At 35.0% G+C, this 19,705-nt stretch overlaps 2 protein-coding genes and 2 non-coding genes across 4 annotated transcripts; 2 read left to right on the top strand and 2 right to left on the bottom strand.

The window, feature by feature from the left end:
- Positions 1–1,332: 1,332 nt before the first annotated feature.
- On the bottom strand, positions 1,333–6,405 carry LOC124843687 (protein OVEREXPRESSOR OF CATIONIC PEROXIDASE 3). Its single transcript, XM_088107117.1, has 4 exons — positions 6,171–6,405; positions 5,640–6,020; positions 2,504–2,812; positions 1,333–1,724 (listed from the first exon to the last, which is right to left on the bottom strand). Exons 1-4 carry the CDS (start codon positions 6,351–6,353, stop codon positions 1,584–1,586), a joined length of 1,014 nt encoding a protein of 337 aa, XP_087963243.1. The 5' UTR covers positions 6,354–6,405; the 3' UTR covers positions 1,333–1,583.
- Positions 6,406–14,667: 8,262 nt separating this feature from the next.
- On the top strand, positions 14,668–14,739 carry TRNAD-GUC (transfer RNA aspartic acid (anticodon GUC)). Its single transcript has one exon. It is a non-coding gene; the product is annotated as a tRNA-Asp (tRNA).
- A 241-nt stretch (positions 14,740–14,980) lies between these two features.
- TRNAS-GCU (transfer RNA serine (anticodon GCU)) lies at positions 14,981–15,062 on the bottom strand. The gene has a single exon. It is a non-coding gene; the product is annotated as a tRNA-Ser (tRNA).
- Positions 15,063–15,895: 833 nt separating this feature from the next.
- LOC124843691 (tail fiber) lies at positions 15,896–18,281 on the top strand. Its single transcript, XM_047320498.2, has 3 exons — positions 15,896–16,167; positions 16,830–17,061; positions 17,743–18,281. Exons 1-3 carry the CDS (start codon positions 16,067–16,069, stop codon positions 18,037–18,039), a joined length of 630 nt encoding a protein of 209 aa, XP_047176454.1. The 5' UTR covers positions 15,896–16,066; the 3' UTR covers positions 18,040–18,281.
- The last annotated feature ends 1,424 nt before the right edge of the window (positions 18,282–19,705 follow it).

The raw sequence follows: 19,705 nt of genomic DNA, 5'->3' as shown, positions 1-19,705 counted from the left end.
AAATAAATAAAACAAGATGTTGAATGAGTGGTACTTGGAAATGTTGGAGTTTGGACAGAACATTGGGTAAAACATTGTTTTCGGGTTTCTGTCAGCAGTTGCACTTTATACTAATTCAAAAAGGAACCTACACAGTTCAAAAATATGCCCATTGGAAGCTTATGTAGGATTACAATAATACTATAAATTACACACGTCAAAAGTAGTTGTTAATTTAAATCATTGCATTAATAATTGTAATCAATATTTTCTTCTAATAAATAAATATTTATTTATGACTCGAAATATTTATTCATTATCTTCATCCAATTATGTTTCTGGTTAGGATCTTTTATAGTAAAAAAGTAAAGGAATTAAATTTTAAAAAAAATTTGTTTCATAAAAAATAAAAATATAAAACTTTACATACAAACGCCGGATTCAAATTGCTTAGAGGCTTAGTCATATGAACTCTAAAAAATCTTTGATTATATATATATCTAATGAGAGAGTTCATTTTTAAGTGAGTTCTTTAATTATACCGACAACCTCGCGGACCTACTTCCTGTAATTTCTTCTATTTTTTTTATAAGAGTTAAAATGGTAATAGGCATTACAAACTATGAATCTTAAAAAAAATGAAAACGTTACAATAATAACATGATTATTGCTTGGGCAACACCTGTTTCTATATCTGCACTTTAGAGGCATAGAGAAAAGAAAAAGTGGACTGTATATAATATGAGATGAGTAAAAGTTAAGAATAAATTATCACTTAAGACTTTAATTTTTTATCTTCAAATTACACTTATATACTTTATTTTTTTAATTATTACAGTGACTTCTTTCAAAGAGTACACTTGTAATTGATAATCATGTTTTTAATTGAACATATAGTATTTGCTTTTAAATTACAATTGTCTACATATTTAACTATTACAATTTTTAAACTTTTTTTTGTAAATTAAAATAAAGAAGTATTGCTATGTTTTGCAAGTAATTTATTTTTAAGCAGACGAAGAAATTAAAGAATCTCGCATAGACTTCGAAAACATCAAACTACTTGCAATGAAAGTGAATTTATTATATTTTAATTATTTTATTTGGATAGAATATTTTAATTATTTTTCAATACAAAATATTTATTTTAACTTTATACTTATCAACAACAAATAATCAATACATACTTCAACAGAAAAATGTAATTGATATCCATTAGTTTCAAATTAATATTGACTCATACTCCTACAATTTGAGAAATAATTTCATTAATGTAGATAAAAAATTCCTAATTTGTATTGACTAAAAAATAACTTTACTAATCTTGAGTAATAAACCCATTATCAGTGGAGGTTGAAAAAAATTTATAATTTACATTTATGTGATATTCACAACCTATATTAACAAAAACATAATATTGAAAAAGACGAAAAAAAATACTTTAACATGGAAGAAATTAATTCGAACTAACCGCAACATATATATATATATATATATATATATATATATATATATATATATATATATATATATATATATATTCTATACAATTGTAAAATTTGTCAGATCTTACAGCACAAAAACAGAACCATAGAAAAAAATCTTCAAGCCGTCTCAGGAACATAGCGCTGGTAAGGAAGACGATGATCTGGAACTCCCTCCTCAGCACGTTTGTCTTCAAACCACTTAACAACTCTTTTTCGAGGAATGTTTGTTACATGTACAATGCTGCTGATCATTGCATTCTGCATTGATTCGAGGCATACAGACAAGGGTATCAAATTTAACAAAATTCGTAGTAAGGAAAACTATGAAACGATTATAGTAACTAAAAAATTGTGTAGTTGCTTTAGGCGTTTTCAGTGTTATTCTCCAAACAGAATAGATTCACCTTTATACAAATTAGCAGATAAAACTTCAATTGTGATTAGAGAATAAAACAAAATGCATGACTCATGTTTGCCATTATCAAATGCAACATATCAATATGTACGTGGTAATGAAAGTTAAAAAACAGAGTAGTTTGATTAGGCAGACTTTTCTTTCTTTTCGTCAGCCTCCTTTTTTTACTTCATTTGGTGAGAGTAAAGGTAACAACAAGTGAAATTGTGAAAAAATAGTGTTTATTGACTTTCATTGTGTGTAAGAGGGAGTGCGTGTATGAGGGAATGAAGTCTCTATATCTCATACAAATATGGATGGAACATTTACCTTGAGCTCTGAGAATTAGAACCATTGATTGACTGTCATTTTAGTAATCGAAGTACATGTCACGAAATTTTCAAACAAAAAATGACACAGAATCATGAAACACAAAGGTATTGAATTTATACAATCTAACTGTTTTGCATAAAACTTTAATACTAGTAAAAGATGCATTATTTGAAGTTTCACCCTTAAAATTTTTTATTCAAGAGGGAATAACTGCTAGTAAAATAGCGAAAAAGTAAAATAAATCAGAAAAAGTAATGGATCATCGTCTATCACAAAACTTATAATATTGTAGCATGATAAAGGCACTTACAGTAGGTCGTTTTGATTTCCTATAAACTCTCTCCAGAGTGTCAACATGGACCTTCTTCAATCGCTTTTGAGCATACCAATTACGTTGCAAGGTATGAACAGGTACTTTAGCCTCGGGTTCAGATTCAACTTGATCAATACTTGTTTCTTGAAGGAGAATCTCACTGGGCTTAGTTTCAAGTGATACTACTGTTGTTGCAGGTTCATCAGGTATAGTAAGACTCATCATTAAGAGATTTGGAGGAGGTTCACGAAGTAACTGAAGAACAAGAGCCCTATCAAGACAAAGATCGGCAGCAAGATTTTTTATCTGCAATAATTCAAAAAGTGAACTTGAGGAATGGAATCCCGAAATTGATATAAGGGACGGTTCTAGCAACATTACCTTTTCATGTTAAGTATTCATGTGTGCATAACAATAAAATGAATCCATTCATGTACGCTTAACCCTTAAGATGTGGAGAAAACAAAGAAAAAATTATCTTATCTAAAATTCCCGAGGAGTAAGCTCTTGACATGGTTCAACCCAATATACTCTAACCTTATTTTACTGATCTAGTCTAATCCTGTTTTGACCGATCCATTAATCCTATTCACTTGTATTAATCTTGTCTTTCCGCAAGTTTTGTAAGAATTCTGGAAATGAAATTTTTTCTTTTTCTTTTTTCTCCTCCTTGAAAATTGGGTAACAAAATACATTTAATGCGAATCAAGATTTTTCAAGGAAAACGTCATTAAAATTCATTATTAAATTTATATTCAAGGCAAAATAATCCTTCAATACAGTGTCCATGACACACCTATGATTAATGATTTTCTCCTAATTTCTCTTTAACTTAACCATATGGACACACATACTATGAAACACTCCGTTTTTGGATGTCACAAGTAATTACAAGAAAAACTTAAATTTATTAAAATGCCAATAAAGGAAAACTTATTCCAATCCTAGTAACTTCCAAAAAAAATTCTGAAATAACTACGGTACATAAAATGGAAATGCTTAAAAGTAAAACACTAACAACTCTCAAACTCTCCCCAGCTTCTCATTGCTCTATTAATCATTTGGAGCATCAGTAATAACATATGCTTGCATATAATAATACGAGTGATACGATCATCGCAACACACAACAAAAAGTAAGGGTAAGCTACCAAATAAAACATCCAACTAAAGAGTATAAACAATATCCAACATACATCAAACCAATGCAATCAACAGATCACACCAACCAGATTAGCTCAATCACATGTCAAACCCAAAAAGCATCAATACTATCTAGTTACAACCCATGTGTCGTCCTCCCGTACCTTACCATACAAAACCTATTCACCAAAACAAGATAGTTCGAGTCGTCCTCCACCGCAGTTTTGGACCTATCTCTCCTGCTTCTCCAAGACTTATGAGTAAAAACTCCGCTGTTATCATAATGGGCACTATACTCAGTTCAAATTGGAAACCTATGTTCCCTTTCTACCCCCTCGAAAGAGGAAAGACCATTACTCGAACCTCGGTCCCTGCCACCACCCTTGATAGGCGAAGAGACCTGTCTCTTCTATCGCCCCTAAAAGGTGAAGAGATACCATCACTCCATTGTCCATCATGGACAAAGGCACAACCCCTGGATTTACAAGATACAGCCAGGATACACACTAACCACAACGACCCTTCACCCTGACTCTCATCAATTCGTTAAGCACAAAAGTAGCACGTGATTTGGCTTTATAACTCACAAAACAGATCAATACAGTCTAGTAGAGATTTGCTAACTACCACAAGTCTTATAAAAATTGAGGGCAGTGACTAGATTGACCATTCTCAATGTGACATTCAATTCAACAAGCATAGTTGTTAGTAAATAACCTCCAGGATTCATCCAATAAAACCACCTATGAGGAAAGCTAGAAACTTGACCATCAACTACTGCCCATTCAATCCATTTAGAGTCTAATAAACTAGGCCAGAACCAAAACTGCACCAGAAAATTTCTAGACTTCACGTTCCAAGGTTCAAACTGTATTTTTTTAAACACCTGGAGCTCATTGCCCCAAGGCCAATAAAACACTTAATTTCATACATGAACTTTCAATCCAAAGACATGCATTTGATTACATACACCACCATTTATTGCACCAATTAGATAATAAATCAGAATAATAAAACCAGAGAATACTTCCTAAGAGGAAAAATGGCTGCATCAATTTTATATGAAATTAAATACTACAATACTAGATAGTGAATTTCTAGTGGAAAGTTCATGAAGTATATCAAGCAGGTATCAACCCACGAAGAAGCACATATGAACTGGATGAGTTAGGGCTTACCACATAGGGCCAACGAGTAACACTCAGGTGGACACCACTGTCACCATAACCACATATATCCTATTCAGTTTTTGCTTTATTGTAACAGTTTGGCATGATTTACTATTTGAAACAGAATAGAGGCAGGGAGGCATGGCCAAGATGGATTGAATGCAGGTAACTATCCGCGAGAATTATATTAACAGTACCATCCCAGATAGCAATATTTAAGGTATGCAATAAACACCATTTCAGCAGCCAACACACACCACTCATGTACCAAACGCATATTAACCCAAAACACTGGTGGCCTTAACATTTAATCTTACATACTACCTTCAAATTTGCTCCCTTTCAAGCAAAGTTCAACCCACTATTTTAATCTGAATATTTCAATGAAAAATTAATAGCATTTAATAAAGAATCCAGGTCATTCCAGGAGCAAGCAACCAGACATGACCGGTCTTTATCTGTCAGTCAGGTTATAGTTAGCTTAAGTTCGACCTTCCCCAACTACTAAAAAGAGAGTATAAAATCAGAAGATGCACCATATTAGTGACCATGTTCGGATAGAAGGCTTATAAACTAATTGACATGTTCCCAAACTGATCGTGATTTATCAAACACAAATGAAACATCCCAGAAGCACTTCAAGTAGGGAACAAATCAGAACACTTAACCTCTGCCAAAGGTAACCAAAACAATCTCATATACCCTTGGTTATGGTCTCAAAAACACATTGTTATCAATTATCCATTCGTAATAGTCAGCTAATTAAGCACATATATGAAACGGAGCAAGTTAATTTCTCAAAATAGTGAACAAGAACCTTACACTTGTTTTGCGGCGGCCGGCTTTCAAAGCTCTGGCCAATTTCTTCATCTGCCAATTCTTAAGGTTCACTGGGTTTTCATCTCCATCCTGACTCTCACCATCATCACCATCACGATCACCATCCTCATCATCATTCTCTGGACCACTACCAAGTTCTACGTCGATTACATCCGAGTTCAACAATTCAGCATCAAAGTCCCCCAAGGCATTTTCCAGCTCACGTTCAAGCAATGCCATCTCTTCTTCAGTTATCTCATCTTCGCCATCATCATCTGACAAATCACCGCGTTTGAGATCTTGTTCGAGCTGGTTGAAGAGAAGCTCAAACGCGTCCATGTCCTCCTCGCCGCCCTCGGTAACATGATGACGAGACAGTTTTTTCTACAAAAGATAAAGCGATAAAACTGAGTGACATTGAATCTGAACACGGAGAAATCTAAAAGCCATAAAGATAGGGAGAAAAATCCATAGAGAATTGAAAAAGACGATAAATATAGAGAAGCAGACACGATATTGTGATATTGAAATTGCCTTGTTTTTTTTCTTTTTGGAAGAAGCAGCGACGATTGAAGAAGAGAGGTTACGAGCGCGAGAGGAAAGAGGAAGAGAGCAGAAAAATAGTTTTCGTTGGAAAGGAAGAGTGAGGGATTGGGTTGGTGTGAGGAGGAAATGCTCAGTCCGCGCACACGATAAACACTGAAACGCCGCACTCATCTTTCTCTTCTTCCGGGTTTATCCGCTGGGTGCCAGACAGCGCTTTGATATTCTTTCGGATCTTTTTAAAAGAAAAATCATTAACAATATAGTGTTTTTATAACTTTATGATATTTTCTTTTTCAACTCATTATTTTAATGTATTTTTAAAAACATGTCAATATTATGAATCTGACCTAAAAATAATGTTTTCATTATATTTTTAGACGATATTAAATTGATAATGGGATAAAAGATATATTTGTATCCCTGTGTTTTTCCATATTCATCAATGAGGTACATTGACAAAATAATGAATTTTAACATTGTCTTGTATACTCATTTGACATTTTTTCTATTATTTTTTACTTTTTTTTATAAATATAACATTTTTTTATGATTATTTTATTTTTATAATGTGTTATCAAATAAATATAATGCGTATTAAAGTATCATTTTTGAGGAATTAGTAGCTTGTAGAATCTGCATTCCATCTTTGTAGTGTTGCTACATAGTTATAAAAGAAATAATGTGAATAAAAACTAAATTATATAAACATTAGAAACTAATTTATTTCAAAATTATATAAAACCACTTCACTTAAAAACTAAAAAGGAGATTTTGTTCAAGTTGGGCTCGTTTTGGAGATGTTAGGTTGAGTGACAAGATTAATGGGTGTTCTAGAGATTTTGATAATGAGGAAAATTATAATTTAAGATTGTGAGAATAAATTATGGTTGAGAGAGGAAATCAGAGCGATTTAGTCATGGGTAGAGTTGTCAAAACGGGTAATATGGTCAGACCCAACTTGATCTATCACAGGTTGACCCCCACTCAGTGAGTTAATCCAACCCCGCTCATTTATTAGCAAGTCAAAAATTTGAAATAGTAATAATTAGACCAATTGATATAAAAGAAAATGAAACAAAAGAACTCTCTTATTATATATTCAAAGCTATCAAACATAAAATTTTGTCAATTTAGAGACATACAGAACCGTTTGACCAATAAATTATATATAGCTGTTAACAAAAATATACAATACAGCAAAGGGGAACTTTTGGATAGACAACACCACCCCAGCAGCATGAAAAGCTCTACTGCGAACTGTGCAGTAAAGGTCTTGCGTTTTGAATAATTAATTTAATTAATTTGATTTCAATAAAAAAAATAGGTGGGTTGGTGAGCGAACCCGACTCACCACGGATTCAACTCGGGTGAGCCGGATTCTTAGCAATCCGGGTCAAAATTAGCTCGCATCAAAATTTTCACATATTTTCCAATTCAACCTGACTCAAACCCATAGTGAGTGGAGTTGACTCATGGATTTCAACCCATTTTTACGACAATAGACATGAGAATGATCTTGAAAGTGTTTCTATATTTATTGTGCCCGAAAAAGGAAGGATGACATTGTTGTTATAAGAGGAAAAAGTATTGGAAGTACACTTTGAAATTAAAAAATTAGGCTTAATTACCTACTTAGTCCCCATGTTGGGAGGTAATTTGCAATTTAGTACCCAGTTTTAAAAATGTAGGCATTTGATACCTATGTTTTGAAATTTGTATCAATTGAATCCTACCCACCTAACGCCGTTATAATTGATAACGTTTTTCTGACTGTGTATGTGATTTTTGCAAACGTGGCATTGAGGTTGGTTAACTGAGTTGACGTGGCAGGCTGATTTGGGAATTTGAAATGGGGTCACGTTTTTAAATTGGGGAAAAAAACTAGGGTTTTATTTTCGTAACGTTGAAGAGGGCTAATTAGGGTTTTTTTTACAGGTAGGTAGCAGCAGAGGTGAAAGAGGTGAACTGAGGTGGGGGTGGCCTTCGTTGTTTGGTTGGTGTGAAGTGGGTGCCCTATGTTGAGTAACTATTGTTGTTTTCTGAGGTGAAGAAGATCGCAGAGGTGGGGTGCCCTTCGTTGTTTGCTTCGTCTGAGGTGGGTGTCGTATCCCTGTTGTCTTCTCTGATTGTGGTTCATTTTTGGGGTTGGGGTTGTTTTGTTGGTGTGGACGACGACGCAATGTCAACGAATGACTGTTCGTCTTGCTCACGGGGGAGCTGTCGTGGTGCTTCATCAAGAGGAATGCTTGGCACACAAATATGCTATTGTGGAGAGCTTGCCGTATTGAGAGTCGCGAAAACTGCTAAGAACCAAGGCAAGCCTTTTTGGGGCTGCCCTAATTACAAGGTTTCTTCCCTTGGTGGTGTTTTTTATTTTCGGATACATTTATTTGGTTTTGCCTGAGATGATTTTGGTTTATTGTTTTGTACAGCGTAGTCGAAATGAAGAAGTGCGAGGATGTAATTTCTTCAAATGGGCCACTGAAGATAATGTTGATGAAAGGGATACTACAATTGGGTGGCAAAGGAGAAGGATTATGAATTTGGAAAAATCACTTTTGGTTTGTCAGAGAAGGGAGAAGGTCTTCATCTGGATGTTATGTTTGATGGGGTTGATTAATATCGTCTTTGTATGTGTTATGTTTAGGGTTTAGTTCAAGTGTTGTATCAGTTACATTTTGTGATGAAGAACTTAGTTAAATTGTGAAGAAGTTACTTAAATTGTAATGAGATTGTGCTTGTAATGCCATTCTATTTAATGAAGAAGATGGTTATATTAGAATGTAATTTTCAGAGAGGTGTTATGTTTATGGGAAGAAGTACCAAATCGTTATAATTTTCAAAGAAGTGTTATAATAATTTAACTCACTTAGACTAAGAATAATCTCTTTTTAGTATGGCTGAAGTACACTTTACAATTATACTCAGACCCAATCTCCAACCTTGCTATTATACTCAGACCGAATGTCCTATAGGTGTTAATTCCAGTTGAAAATCCCCACAAGTGGAAAAACAGCATCCACTGAGCGTGGACGAGCGTCCCACTTCTCGATGCCGAGCGTCCACTAAGCGGTTGTGGACGACCGTGGTCTTAGTTCGCTGAACGAGCCTCCTCTTCTGCCTTATTGGGCGTTCGGTTCGCTGGACGAACGTCCTCTTCTGCCTGACTGGGCGTTCGGTTCGCTGGACGAGCGTCCTCTTCTGCCTCACTGGGCGTTCGGTTCGCTGGACGAGCGTCCTCTTCTGCCTCACTGGGCGTTGGCTTCGGTGGACGACCCTCCTCTTCTGCCTCACTGGGCGTTCGGTTCGCTGGACGAGCGTCCTCTTCTGCCTCACTGGGCGTTCGCTTCGCTGGACGACCCTCCTCTTCTGCCTCACTGAGCGTTGGTTGTCGTGGCGAGCGTGAATTGGACGTTCGTTCTCGTGGCGAGCGTTTTTTAAGTGCAAAATATCAAATCAGCCAATACAATATGACAGAAACTACATCAGAAAACATCACATATCATCCAAAATAGTTCAGATATCATCCAAAATGTATACATTGTTAAGTGCAACATACACTACAGAAAGCAAAGCAACAGTATTTAAAGGCAAAGTACATATCCAAAATAGAACAAAGATGTAGTTAATGTTCGAAACTACAACAATCTAAAGTTGTGCTGTGATTTCATCAGTCTGGGGTTCTTGAGTTATCTGACTTGCTTGAGTTGGGTCTGGTGTACGTTCTTCGTTTGATTGTTCACTTGGTTGAGAAGGGTGTGGGTAGTGTTGTTGTTGACTTCTCTGTGGGCACTTAGTTTTTCTATGACCAAGTTCTCTACATATGGAACATCTCTTAGGGATTCCTTTTTGTCCAAGTTGTGTATCATCCTTTTTTTGCTCCCAACTCTCGAGCCTTCTTTTCTTTTTTGGTCTACCTGGCAACACCCGTTTTGGTGGAGGCAAAATATCAGGATATGAAGTCCTTTGCCATAGATCAGGTCCATTGACAGGGAAAATGATTGGAATGTACGTTTCTTCATAGGTGGAGGTTTTGAACCAGTGCGGGATGAAGTCTTCTGGATTCATGTTCAAAAACCTCATTGCTGTGAGTGCATGAGAGCAAGGAATTCCTGATACAGTCCACTTTCTACAGCTACAGTCTCTTTTGTCTAAATCAACTGCATACTTTTCAGCTATGTTGGATGTATGGCAGATCTCAAATATTTCCATCCCTGACCAACTGCAAAATCATAAACAATGAATGGTTAACGAAACAGTATAAACAAGAATAGTAAAGGAAATCACAAGTTGTCATACTTTGGTAGCCAATATTTTGTGTTATGTAACTCTTTTTGTAGCCTCTTTTGAATTTTGGGGCAAATGAGACCTTGAAATCTACTTATCTTCTCTCTATTGGATGCCCACCTCTTCATCAAGTATATACGAATCTCTTCCAACATTGTTATGATTGGTTTCCCCCTTGCATCTAAGATCACACTGTTAAATCCTTCTGAAATGTTATTAACAAGTGTGTCACAAACAGGTCTTGCTGTAAATCTGGATCTAGACCAAAATCTGGAAAAAAAGATTAAGTTAAACATTTGGAAAATAACAAAGATGTACAAGACATGAAACAACAATTACAATATTGAATACTAGCCTGGGTGGAATAGCTATCAAATGTTTGAAAGCATCTTCATTAACATCCTTAATTTGTCGCATCACTGATTCCCATGCTTGAGGATGTGTTGATGATGCTGCCTTCCATAGTAATTGTCTCAGAGTTATGCCAGTAAATTTCTTCCTAAAATTTGCATATATGTGCCTTACACAAAAACGTTGGTCCACCCCAGGCAAAAGATTTTGTAAAGCTGGGAGAAGTCCCTATCACAGTAAAAAAACAAAGTATGACTCATAAATTTCAATCCTCATGAAAGTAATAAATAAAAGTTACACATTTACTTACTTTTTGTTGATCTGATACAAATGTGCACCTTGAACAAAAGCCCCCACCTCCAAGATCATCAATTAACAATTCTAAAAACCAACTCCATGTTTCCTTATTCTCTACTTCAACAACAGCATATGCTAACGGACACATCTGGTCATTGGCATCTCTTCCAACAGCAGTTAAAAGTTCCCCTCCATATTTCCCTTTTAAGAAACAACCATCCAAATGTATAATAGGCCTACAACTTACAAAGCTGTCCTTACATGCTTTCAAACACACATACATTCTCTTGAATATGGCCTTATCCTCAGTCCGTTGTGCCTTAACTTTAACTGTTGAGCCAGGGTTTGATCTCAGTAACTCGTGTGCATAATCATATAGTCTTTGATATTGTTGTTCGAAACAACCATCAATATTGGCGGATGCCATTGCCTTTGCCCTACTTGTTGTAGACCTAGAAACACCAATGTTGTACTTTTTACAGAATTTATTGTGCAGGTTTTTCATATTAATATCCGGATTTCCTGTCATGGTCTTCTCTAACCTCCCACTTAACCATTTAGAGGTAACTAAACCAATTTTGAATTCCCTACTGCATGTATGACTGTCTACAATTTTCCTTAACTGCCATGTACGTTGGCTACTCCTATATCCACAATATGCATACCATGGACATTTCCCTTGTGAACCAATACATTTGACGCATATTCTTCTGTTGTCATTCTTAGAAATCTTCAACTTCCTACCGTTATGTACTCCATAAGTTCTAATTGCATCAGTGAAATCTTTTTTTTCAGCAAAGTACGTTCCCAGTTGCCATTTATATTCTTTCATACTAACTGGCTCTGAAAAGATCCCAAAATCTCCATATCCAGTTGTTTCATTATCTGACTCATTACTTAAATAAATACTGCCACAACTATCAGATTCCCACTCACTATCAGATATTCCCCGGGCCTGTACATGCTTTTTTCGAGTAGGACATCCACTTCTTGTACCCACTTCACCAAACAAACTACCTTCGGATTCCTCTTGTTCGGGTTCTTCATCTCCTTCCAATATAACATCCTCCAAATCATCTCCTTCCAATATAACATCCTCCAAATCATCTTCATTCAGAGAAGCGTCTTCATCAGAACCTACCCAACTATTAATTTCAAACTCATCCTGTACATCCCCTACACCACCATCTACACCACCACCAATGATATCATCCTCCCCATCCCCTACACCACCACCAATGATATCATCTTCACCATCCTCACCATGTTCAGGCAGTTGACCTTCAACATCCTCACCAACTTGAACAACTTTATCTCCATCCTCACCAACTTGTTGTTCAGCATCCTCACCAATTCCTTCTTCACCACCATTCTGACCAACCTCACCAACCTCATCATCGTGATCTTCACCTTCATGACGATGTTCCAACATTTCTATATAATCTGGTTCGGACACCGTGTGAACCACAAATAAATGAGCTTGACCATTCAATATCGCAATGCTGACCACATGCATTGCACATATGTCATCACTTAACAATTCCAACCTAGCTTCTAATACAGAACCACCCAGGGAATACCACACCTCCTTAACATTTCTATATCCCATCTCCTTCAGTATGGACAAGATTTCAAAATAACTCCATCTGTCTGTGTCAACCTTCAAGGTACTGGTAGAACCTCCATGGTATCTAAATGACCCATCATTCACAAACTTACCCCCATGGTGAAACACCACCTCAACATCAGGGTCTGACATTTTCTTTAATTCTCAACTATTATATGCCTATATAAAAGTAAGTGTCAGAATACATATGGAACAACTTAATGACCTTCACATGCATCTACTATCATTATTTAATGACCTTCACATGCATATACTATCATTATTTAATGACCTTCACATGCATTGTAAAGATGCCACGTTTTGTATCAGCTATTAAACAATTACGCATACAAAGTTAATCACACCAAAACTTCTGATTCACCTACAACATTCCATTTTGTCTCAATGCTTAAATAAATACGCAAGGACCACACAATAAACAACAACCACACAGTCAACAATACGAAAGTGAAAACAGTACGCACTTAAGGTACACAAAACAATACGCACTCATGGGGAACCAAAAACATACAAACAATAACCATAAGAAAACGACAGGCACTAAAGACAGGGACCACTCCAAACACAACAAAGGGGACCACGACTGGAACACAACATCACACACTAAGGGGACAAGAATCCAACATATTACCATGGGGGACCGAAACTACATAAAAGAAATCATAAAAATTGCACCTTTCACCTTTCCGCCTCCAAAGGGATACCGCTATCGCTTTCGCTCACCTTTTCGCTCAACAAATCTCGTTCCACAACCACGACAATCCTTCACTCAGTATCAACCTTTGCTCGCAAATCCTTCCACACTATCAACCACAACAATGAATGAAAAATCCCCAATTTGTAACTTACTATTCGTAGCCCTCTTGAACGTTACGGAAATAAAACCCTAGTTTTTTTCCCCAAATTAAAAAACGTGACCCCATTTCAAATTTCCAAATCAGCCTGCCACGTCCACTCATTTAAGCCACCTCAGTGCCACGTTTGCCACGTTTGCAAAAATCACATACACAGTCAGAAAAACGTTATCAATTATAACGGCGTTAGGTGGGTAGGATTCAATTGATACAAATTTCAAAACATAGGTATCAAATGCCTACATTTTTAAAACTGGGTACTAAATTGCAAATTACCTCCCAACATGGGGACTAAGTAGGTAATTAAGCCAAAAAATTATAAACAAAAGACATTGTATTTTTTTTTTAAATTTAGTTGAATTATTGAAAAAATTATTCTAAAGTTAGTTGAATTATTGAAAGATAATAATAATTGATTTAGCCAAATAATAGTTGTTTAAATTAAATAAAAAATTTAGACAGAAAAAATAAAAACAATTATTTTTTGAAAATACACAATTTATGTGGTGTAATTTTATGAATCCTTAAGTTTAGAATGAATGATTAAATTTAAGATATTTAACTGAATTTGATTGAAAAGTTTACATAGAAAATTTTCTGAATCTTTATTTACTAATTCAAACTTTAATTTAACATTTTTAGTTTGTATTGATTAAAAGTTATACAGGATAAAGGAGGAATCAAGGAATTCAATTATTTTCGAATATAAATTTTCACCAAAGGAATCCAAAACTGTGAGAAGTTTTAAAAAGAATTTAACGCTAAATATATTATTTTTCTAAACTTGTAGGAAAATGACTTTTAACCTCTGATTTACTTAACGTTTTTTTTTTATATATATCAAATGTTTTTATATAGATTTTAGTCCTTTTAGAGAGAAAAATAAGTTTTCCTATAAATTTAAACTAACCTCTGTATAAACTAATTTCTAGAAGTTAAACGTACTTAATAGGAAAAAAAAAGAGTTTGTTCTTAAAAGAATTTATTTTATATGTAAAATAATTTGTAAAGATTTTCACGGTAGAATTTTGTTCAAAATTTAAAGCAGGTAATTAAAATCAATAACTTGGTCGTTGTAGTATAGTGGTGAGTATTCCCGCCTGTCACGCGGGTGACCCGGGTTCGATCCCCGGCAACGGCGATTTTTTTAATTGCCTCTGTCTTAGCTCCCTAAGTTTCACCCTCGCGCCCTGTCGCGTGGTGAGAGCCTTTCGGCGGTTCCCTCTATTCCGATGTTTTTTCATCATCGTCGTCGGAACTTCAATTATCGCCTCTTAATATCTATATCACATGGTATGTTCCCTAACCCTAAGTCCAGTAGCTGGTAATGTTTTTCCTTTTCTTTTTTTTTTTTTCAGGAAAAAAATAATATTAAAAAATGACGTCGCCTGAGAGATTCGAACTCTCGCGGGGAAACCCCATGTACTTAGCAGGCACACGCCTTAACCACTCGGCCAAAGCGACTTTGTTGAGAATTTGGTATTAAGAATATTCTGATTTTTGAAGAAGGTGTTTATTTGTTATATGTGATTTGTTGAGACAAATTGGGATGATTCTTTATGTTGAGACAATCTCTCTCGTTAACATTAAATCTATTTCAAATTTTCCTTTTCACAGTAAGTGTCTTATTCTTTAACGCAAAACATTTATCATTCCTTTGCTACTTCTAAAATCATGAATTTAAAAAATATATAAAACTTTACTAACTTTCAAAATCTCACGATCCTTGTTTATTTATGCTATTATTAAATATAATTTAATGCATAAATGACTTCTACTTTTTGATATAACTCTTCTGAGAGTAGTAGAGCTTGTCTTTTTATCTAAGTCAGCGCATAGCAGTTGAGTTGTATTAATATATCATTGTGGTGCTCATTGGTAATATTGGTAATTCTATTTTAATAACTGATCACATAACTTTCAATGTTTTATTAGAGCATAAAATTATTGCTTATACTTTTAATGTTTGTTTTAGAGTATTTATGCTTTTAATAACGGTTAGGTATATTATTACACAACCCTAATGTGGCATCATATTTACATAATTTGAGAGTGCCTGATTTTTTTTGCAGCGTCAAAAAGATGTAAGAAAGGAAGAAAAACTCAAATAACAGACTAATATTATTCAAAAGAAAAGATTACAACTTTTCAGTACGCTGAATATATATAGAGATTCAAACAATATTCTAAACCAACTAACCAAAAAATAAAAATAAAAACTAAAGAAGCTAATATACTAACAAAAAATGTTAGTTTCATAACAGACACTATTGGGAACAAAAAATGTTTGTAAATCAGATCGAATGATTTAAAAATTGAATTGATAATTTTATTTTTGCATAAAAGAGGAAAAAAAAATGAAGTAGAACACATAAAGGAGGGGAAATTAGAGAGGGATTCGCTGTCGCTAATAGCTGTCACGGGGAAGAGGTTCCACTGAGTCGAGAAGCTTCAGAACCTCCGTCTCCATGGCAACTCCCTCAAAATCGTCGAAATGGACCGACAACGTTTCCTCAATAGCAGCTCGCATCTTGTTCCTTCTTATCATCTTTCAGATCCCTCTTTTCAGGTACTCCTCACCTTCACTCCTTTCCAATTTATGCCCAATTTTTGTCTTTACTTTCAATATCATCTTCATCCAACTCTTCCAAGCCCGTCATAAGAAAAAAAGAAAATTAAAAGGGGAAATAAGGGAAGAAAAAAATGTTTGTGTTCGATTAGAGAAATCGATATTTGATTAGTTTTTCATTTATGTTAAACCACCTTTGTGCTTAAGAATGTTAATATCAAATCTAAAATTATTAATCGTTTGATGGTTGACTTTGATCATCTTCACTCATGCTACCAATTTTACTTAGTTTATTCTGTGATCTAATATAGCCCTGTTATTTGTGTTGTTATATAACAGTTAAATAACTTAATTAAGATATACTGGTGCTAAAATGTTGTTCAAATATCGTTATGTGATTTACTTTAATCTTGATATATTGAATTAGGGAATGCTTCTAATGGTTTGATAGTAGATATGTGGATAATTGAATTAGGTAGGCGAAGCTAAAGTTCGATTGAAAATAAGCTAAAAATTAAAATTCAGTGGAAGTTTCTACAAATATATGAACTAATTTTAATCTATTGAGAAGCCATTATCAGTTTTCTTCATTTTTTTTGTTCTTGAAGTTCTTACAGAAAAAGTTGTCCACTGGGCTTGTTTGAAAATTATCCTTTTTGCAGGGTGAGTTGCAGATCTGGCATGTGTACAAACCCTTTGCATGTCACATCGTCGCAGTTAATTGCAAGTGAAATCTTTCCTGCTGTTGTGGTGAAAGGCCTTCTGTACCCAGGGGCTGCAGTGAACGGCCTCATCCACAACATGACCATTCCAAGTTGGGATAGTTTGCTGGACTTGTATAATTTGACCAATGTGAAGGAAGCATCTGCAGTAACTGATCTTCAGCGCTTGGAGGTTAGACAATCTGATCACCCTACACCTTCTGTCTTTTGGTTGTTGGGTATCCTTTTTTTGGCATAAAAGTTAAATTAAACCTACTTTCTCATTTTCTGGAATTGTTTGTTCTTGTAAGTTGTGACCATCTTTTCTAATTTGAGCTTTACACTTGTCAAGGATTTTTGGTGGACTATTTTCATTTAAAATAGTGATGTCTTTACTAAGTTGAGCCCTAAAAGTTGATTATTAGATTGCAAGTTTTAGTTGCCATCCAAGGAAGATGAAAAAACTATGGCTAAAGAGAATACTTCTTTGATAAATTAAAGAGGCATTATTACTAAAAGTCATGTAAAATGTGTGCCGTCGTTGCTCTTGCTATTCCTGTCTAATTGCAAATGGTTATGTCTTCATCTGCCTTGTGGATTTATATTTTGATTTCATTGTAGCACATTGTTCCATTTTCCATTGGATTTATGTTTCTATGTTTGTTTTGACCCTTTTAATTCCTAAAAGCCACATTAAATGTGATCCATGCCTAATCCTTGTCCCTCTTATCTGTTTGCAATTTGATATACCTTCATCTTCTGTGTGGATTTTTTAATTATTTGATTTGTATCTCACAATTCCATTTTCCATTAGGTTTCTGTTTCTATGCTTCTGCTGATACTTTCTTCTAAATATACATCAATTGTTTTCCAGGTTCTTGCCGGAAGCTACTTCTTAGTGGCAGGAGCACTTGTGGGTGTTCTGAAACCCGGAAGAATGAGCGTGTTTGGGAACCTTCTTATTATTTGGGGACTGGTCAAAGAAGGGATTTTAGGAAAACCAGTAAATTCTGATCCTTCAAAAGCTGTGTACGTCTATCCAACAATGGTGATTGCTTTGTTATGTGCTTTCTCGTCCGTTAAGTATGATGTGAAGAAGGCTGTTAGGTCAGCCCCTGTCAGGTCTTCTGCTAAACCGCTTCAGAGCTCATCTAAGTCTAAGCTGAAATAGGCTATTCTCATGTTGACAAGTTAAAATTGTACGCTTTCCACCCAAATTCATTTTGGAACATTTAGGTTAGTTTTTCCAGAATCATTACTCATTTTGCTACAACCCTTTTAATCGATTGAGCTTGTTGATCCTTCGATAGGAAAGAGGCTTAGTAAACTTATTTATAAATATAGATATCAATCAACTGATTCAAGTGTTTGTTATATTAGAATAAATAACTAATGATGTGCATTTTTAGTGTCTTTTCTGTGAATAGTTTACTGTGCGAGTGTATATAGGAAGAAATGGGTTTTTTTACGAAAATAGACAAATCTGTCTCCTATGTTAGGAGAATAGGCAGATTTTAATGCCCCTCTAGAAAGTTTCAGTTTTGTCATATCTGAAAAGTTCAAGTTGTGCACTTCTAAACGACTTCAATGACCATTAATCAATTATGTATTACTGAATTGTAATCAATTACGAGAACTAGTACTTTAAGGATGAAGTTGTGTGGAATAGATGGCTTGAAGGATGAAGTTGTGTGGAATAGATGACTTGAAGGATGAAGTTGTGTGTGGTAGATGACTTCAATGGTGAAGTCATGTTGGGGTAAGACTTCGACTTACCCCTTAAGGTCGTTGACGTAATTGATTAGGAGGTGTACAAGGAGCATAAAATCGTGAGGCATGCACGATTTACTTATTTTCATAATTTTTTTAAAATTTACCTATTCTCGTAATATAGAAGATAGATTTGAAAAAAAGAACATGAACAAATAATTGTAGTTATAGTTTTTGAAAAAAAGATACAGAATTCCTCCCGAAATTGGTTAATCTGGTGATGCCAGAAATTTCAATTCCTTGCAGCCAACTTTGGCACACCCAGAATTAACTCAGAATTAACTACGAAAAATATCAGCATTTTTGTAATTCCATTTCATGTTGTTTGTTTATGAAAGTTATATATTTTTGCAAACCAGAGGCGTGAACGTGAACAGCCAAAATAACTGAAGTAGGAAGAAGGACATAAAAGGAACGAATTACAATTTGGTATTTTTGAAGCCACCCTACCAAATATTTCGTATTTGTTCCCATGGAAAACGTATTTATTTATATAATCTCACACAGTAAAACAAATGTTTTTGTTTTTTATTTGATGAAGATCACGAGGGCATACCGTAGTTTTATGGTATTTGTACTGTATGAAGTAATTAAGCAGGTACTTTTAGGTCAGATTATCTTACGCTCTACAAATATATTGTATTAATAATTAACTATTTGGTTTGATTACCTAAAATATATTGCACTAATGGTTAATCAATGGACGTGGCTGTCACAAGCTTTATAAGTAGACAACTGATGTCCAGGTATCATCATCTTCTTCCATCCTAATAAAATATAGACATCTTTATGAAACATATCTGACTTGAGCGTCGGAGTGTTTTGTGCAGGTCAACCACCAATCGAAAAGGATTACTTGAAGAGTTGGTCGATCGGAGTATAGCAAGGAAGGACCCTCGGACAAATGTTACCGAAACATTTTGGCGCCCACCGTGGGGCTGAGCGGCATTCCCATGAAGCCACAAAGAACCAGACGCGTGCTCGGTCTCGACATCGCTACTTCGGATCAACACTAGGTTTTGCAACAAGAGTAAAAAATTCCGTAATAATTTCTAAAGGCATGTCTT

This window comes from Vigna umbellata, chromosome 2 (assembly GCF_029865625.1).
Source record: "Vigna umbellata cultivar VRB3 chromosome 2, Vumbellata_1.0, whole genome shotgun sequence".
NCBI lineage: Eukaryota > Viridiplantae > Streptophyta > Magnoliopsida > Fabales > Fabaceae > Vigna > Vigna umbellata.
This window is presented reverse-complemented; position numbering and strand designations above follow the sequence as displayed.

Coding starts and splice junctions, on each gene's coding strand:
- LOC124843687 (XM_088107117.1), bottom strand. CDS start 6,353: ATGAGTGCGGCGTTTCAGTGTTTATCGTGTGCGCGGACTGAGCATTTC. Junction 6,021..6,170: donor CCAAAAAGAAAAAAAACAAG/GCAATTTCAATA, acceptor TATCTTTTGTAG/AAAAAACTGTCTCGTCATCA. Junction 1,725..2,503: donor GGAAATCAAAACGACCTACT/GTAAGTGCCTTT, acceptor GAATCAATGCAG/AATGCAATGATCAGCAGCAT.
- LOC124843691 (XM_047320498.2), top strand. CDS start 16,067: ATGGCAACTCCCTCAAAATCGTCGAAATGGACCGACAACGTTTCCTCA. Junction 16,168..16,829: donor TTTCAGATCCCTCTTTTCAG/GTACTCCTCACC, acceptor TCCTTTTTGCAG/GGTGAGTTGCAGATCTGGCA. Junction 17,062..17,742: donor CTGATCTTCAGCGCTTGGAG/GTTAGACAATCT, acceptor ATTGTTTTCCAG/GTTCTTGCCGGAAGCTACTT.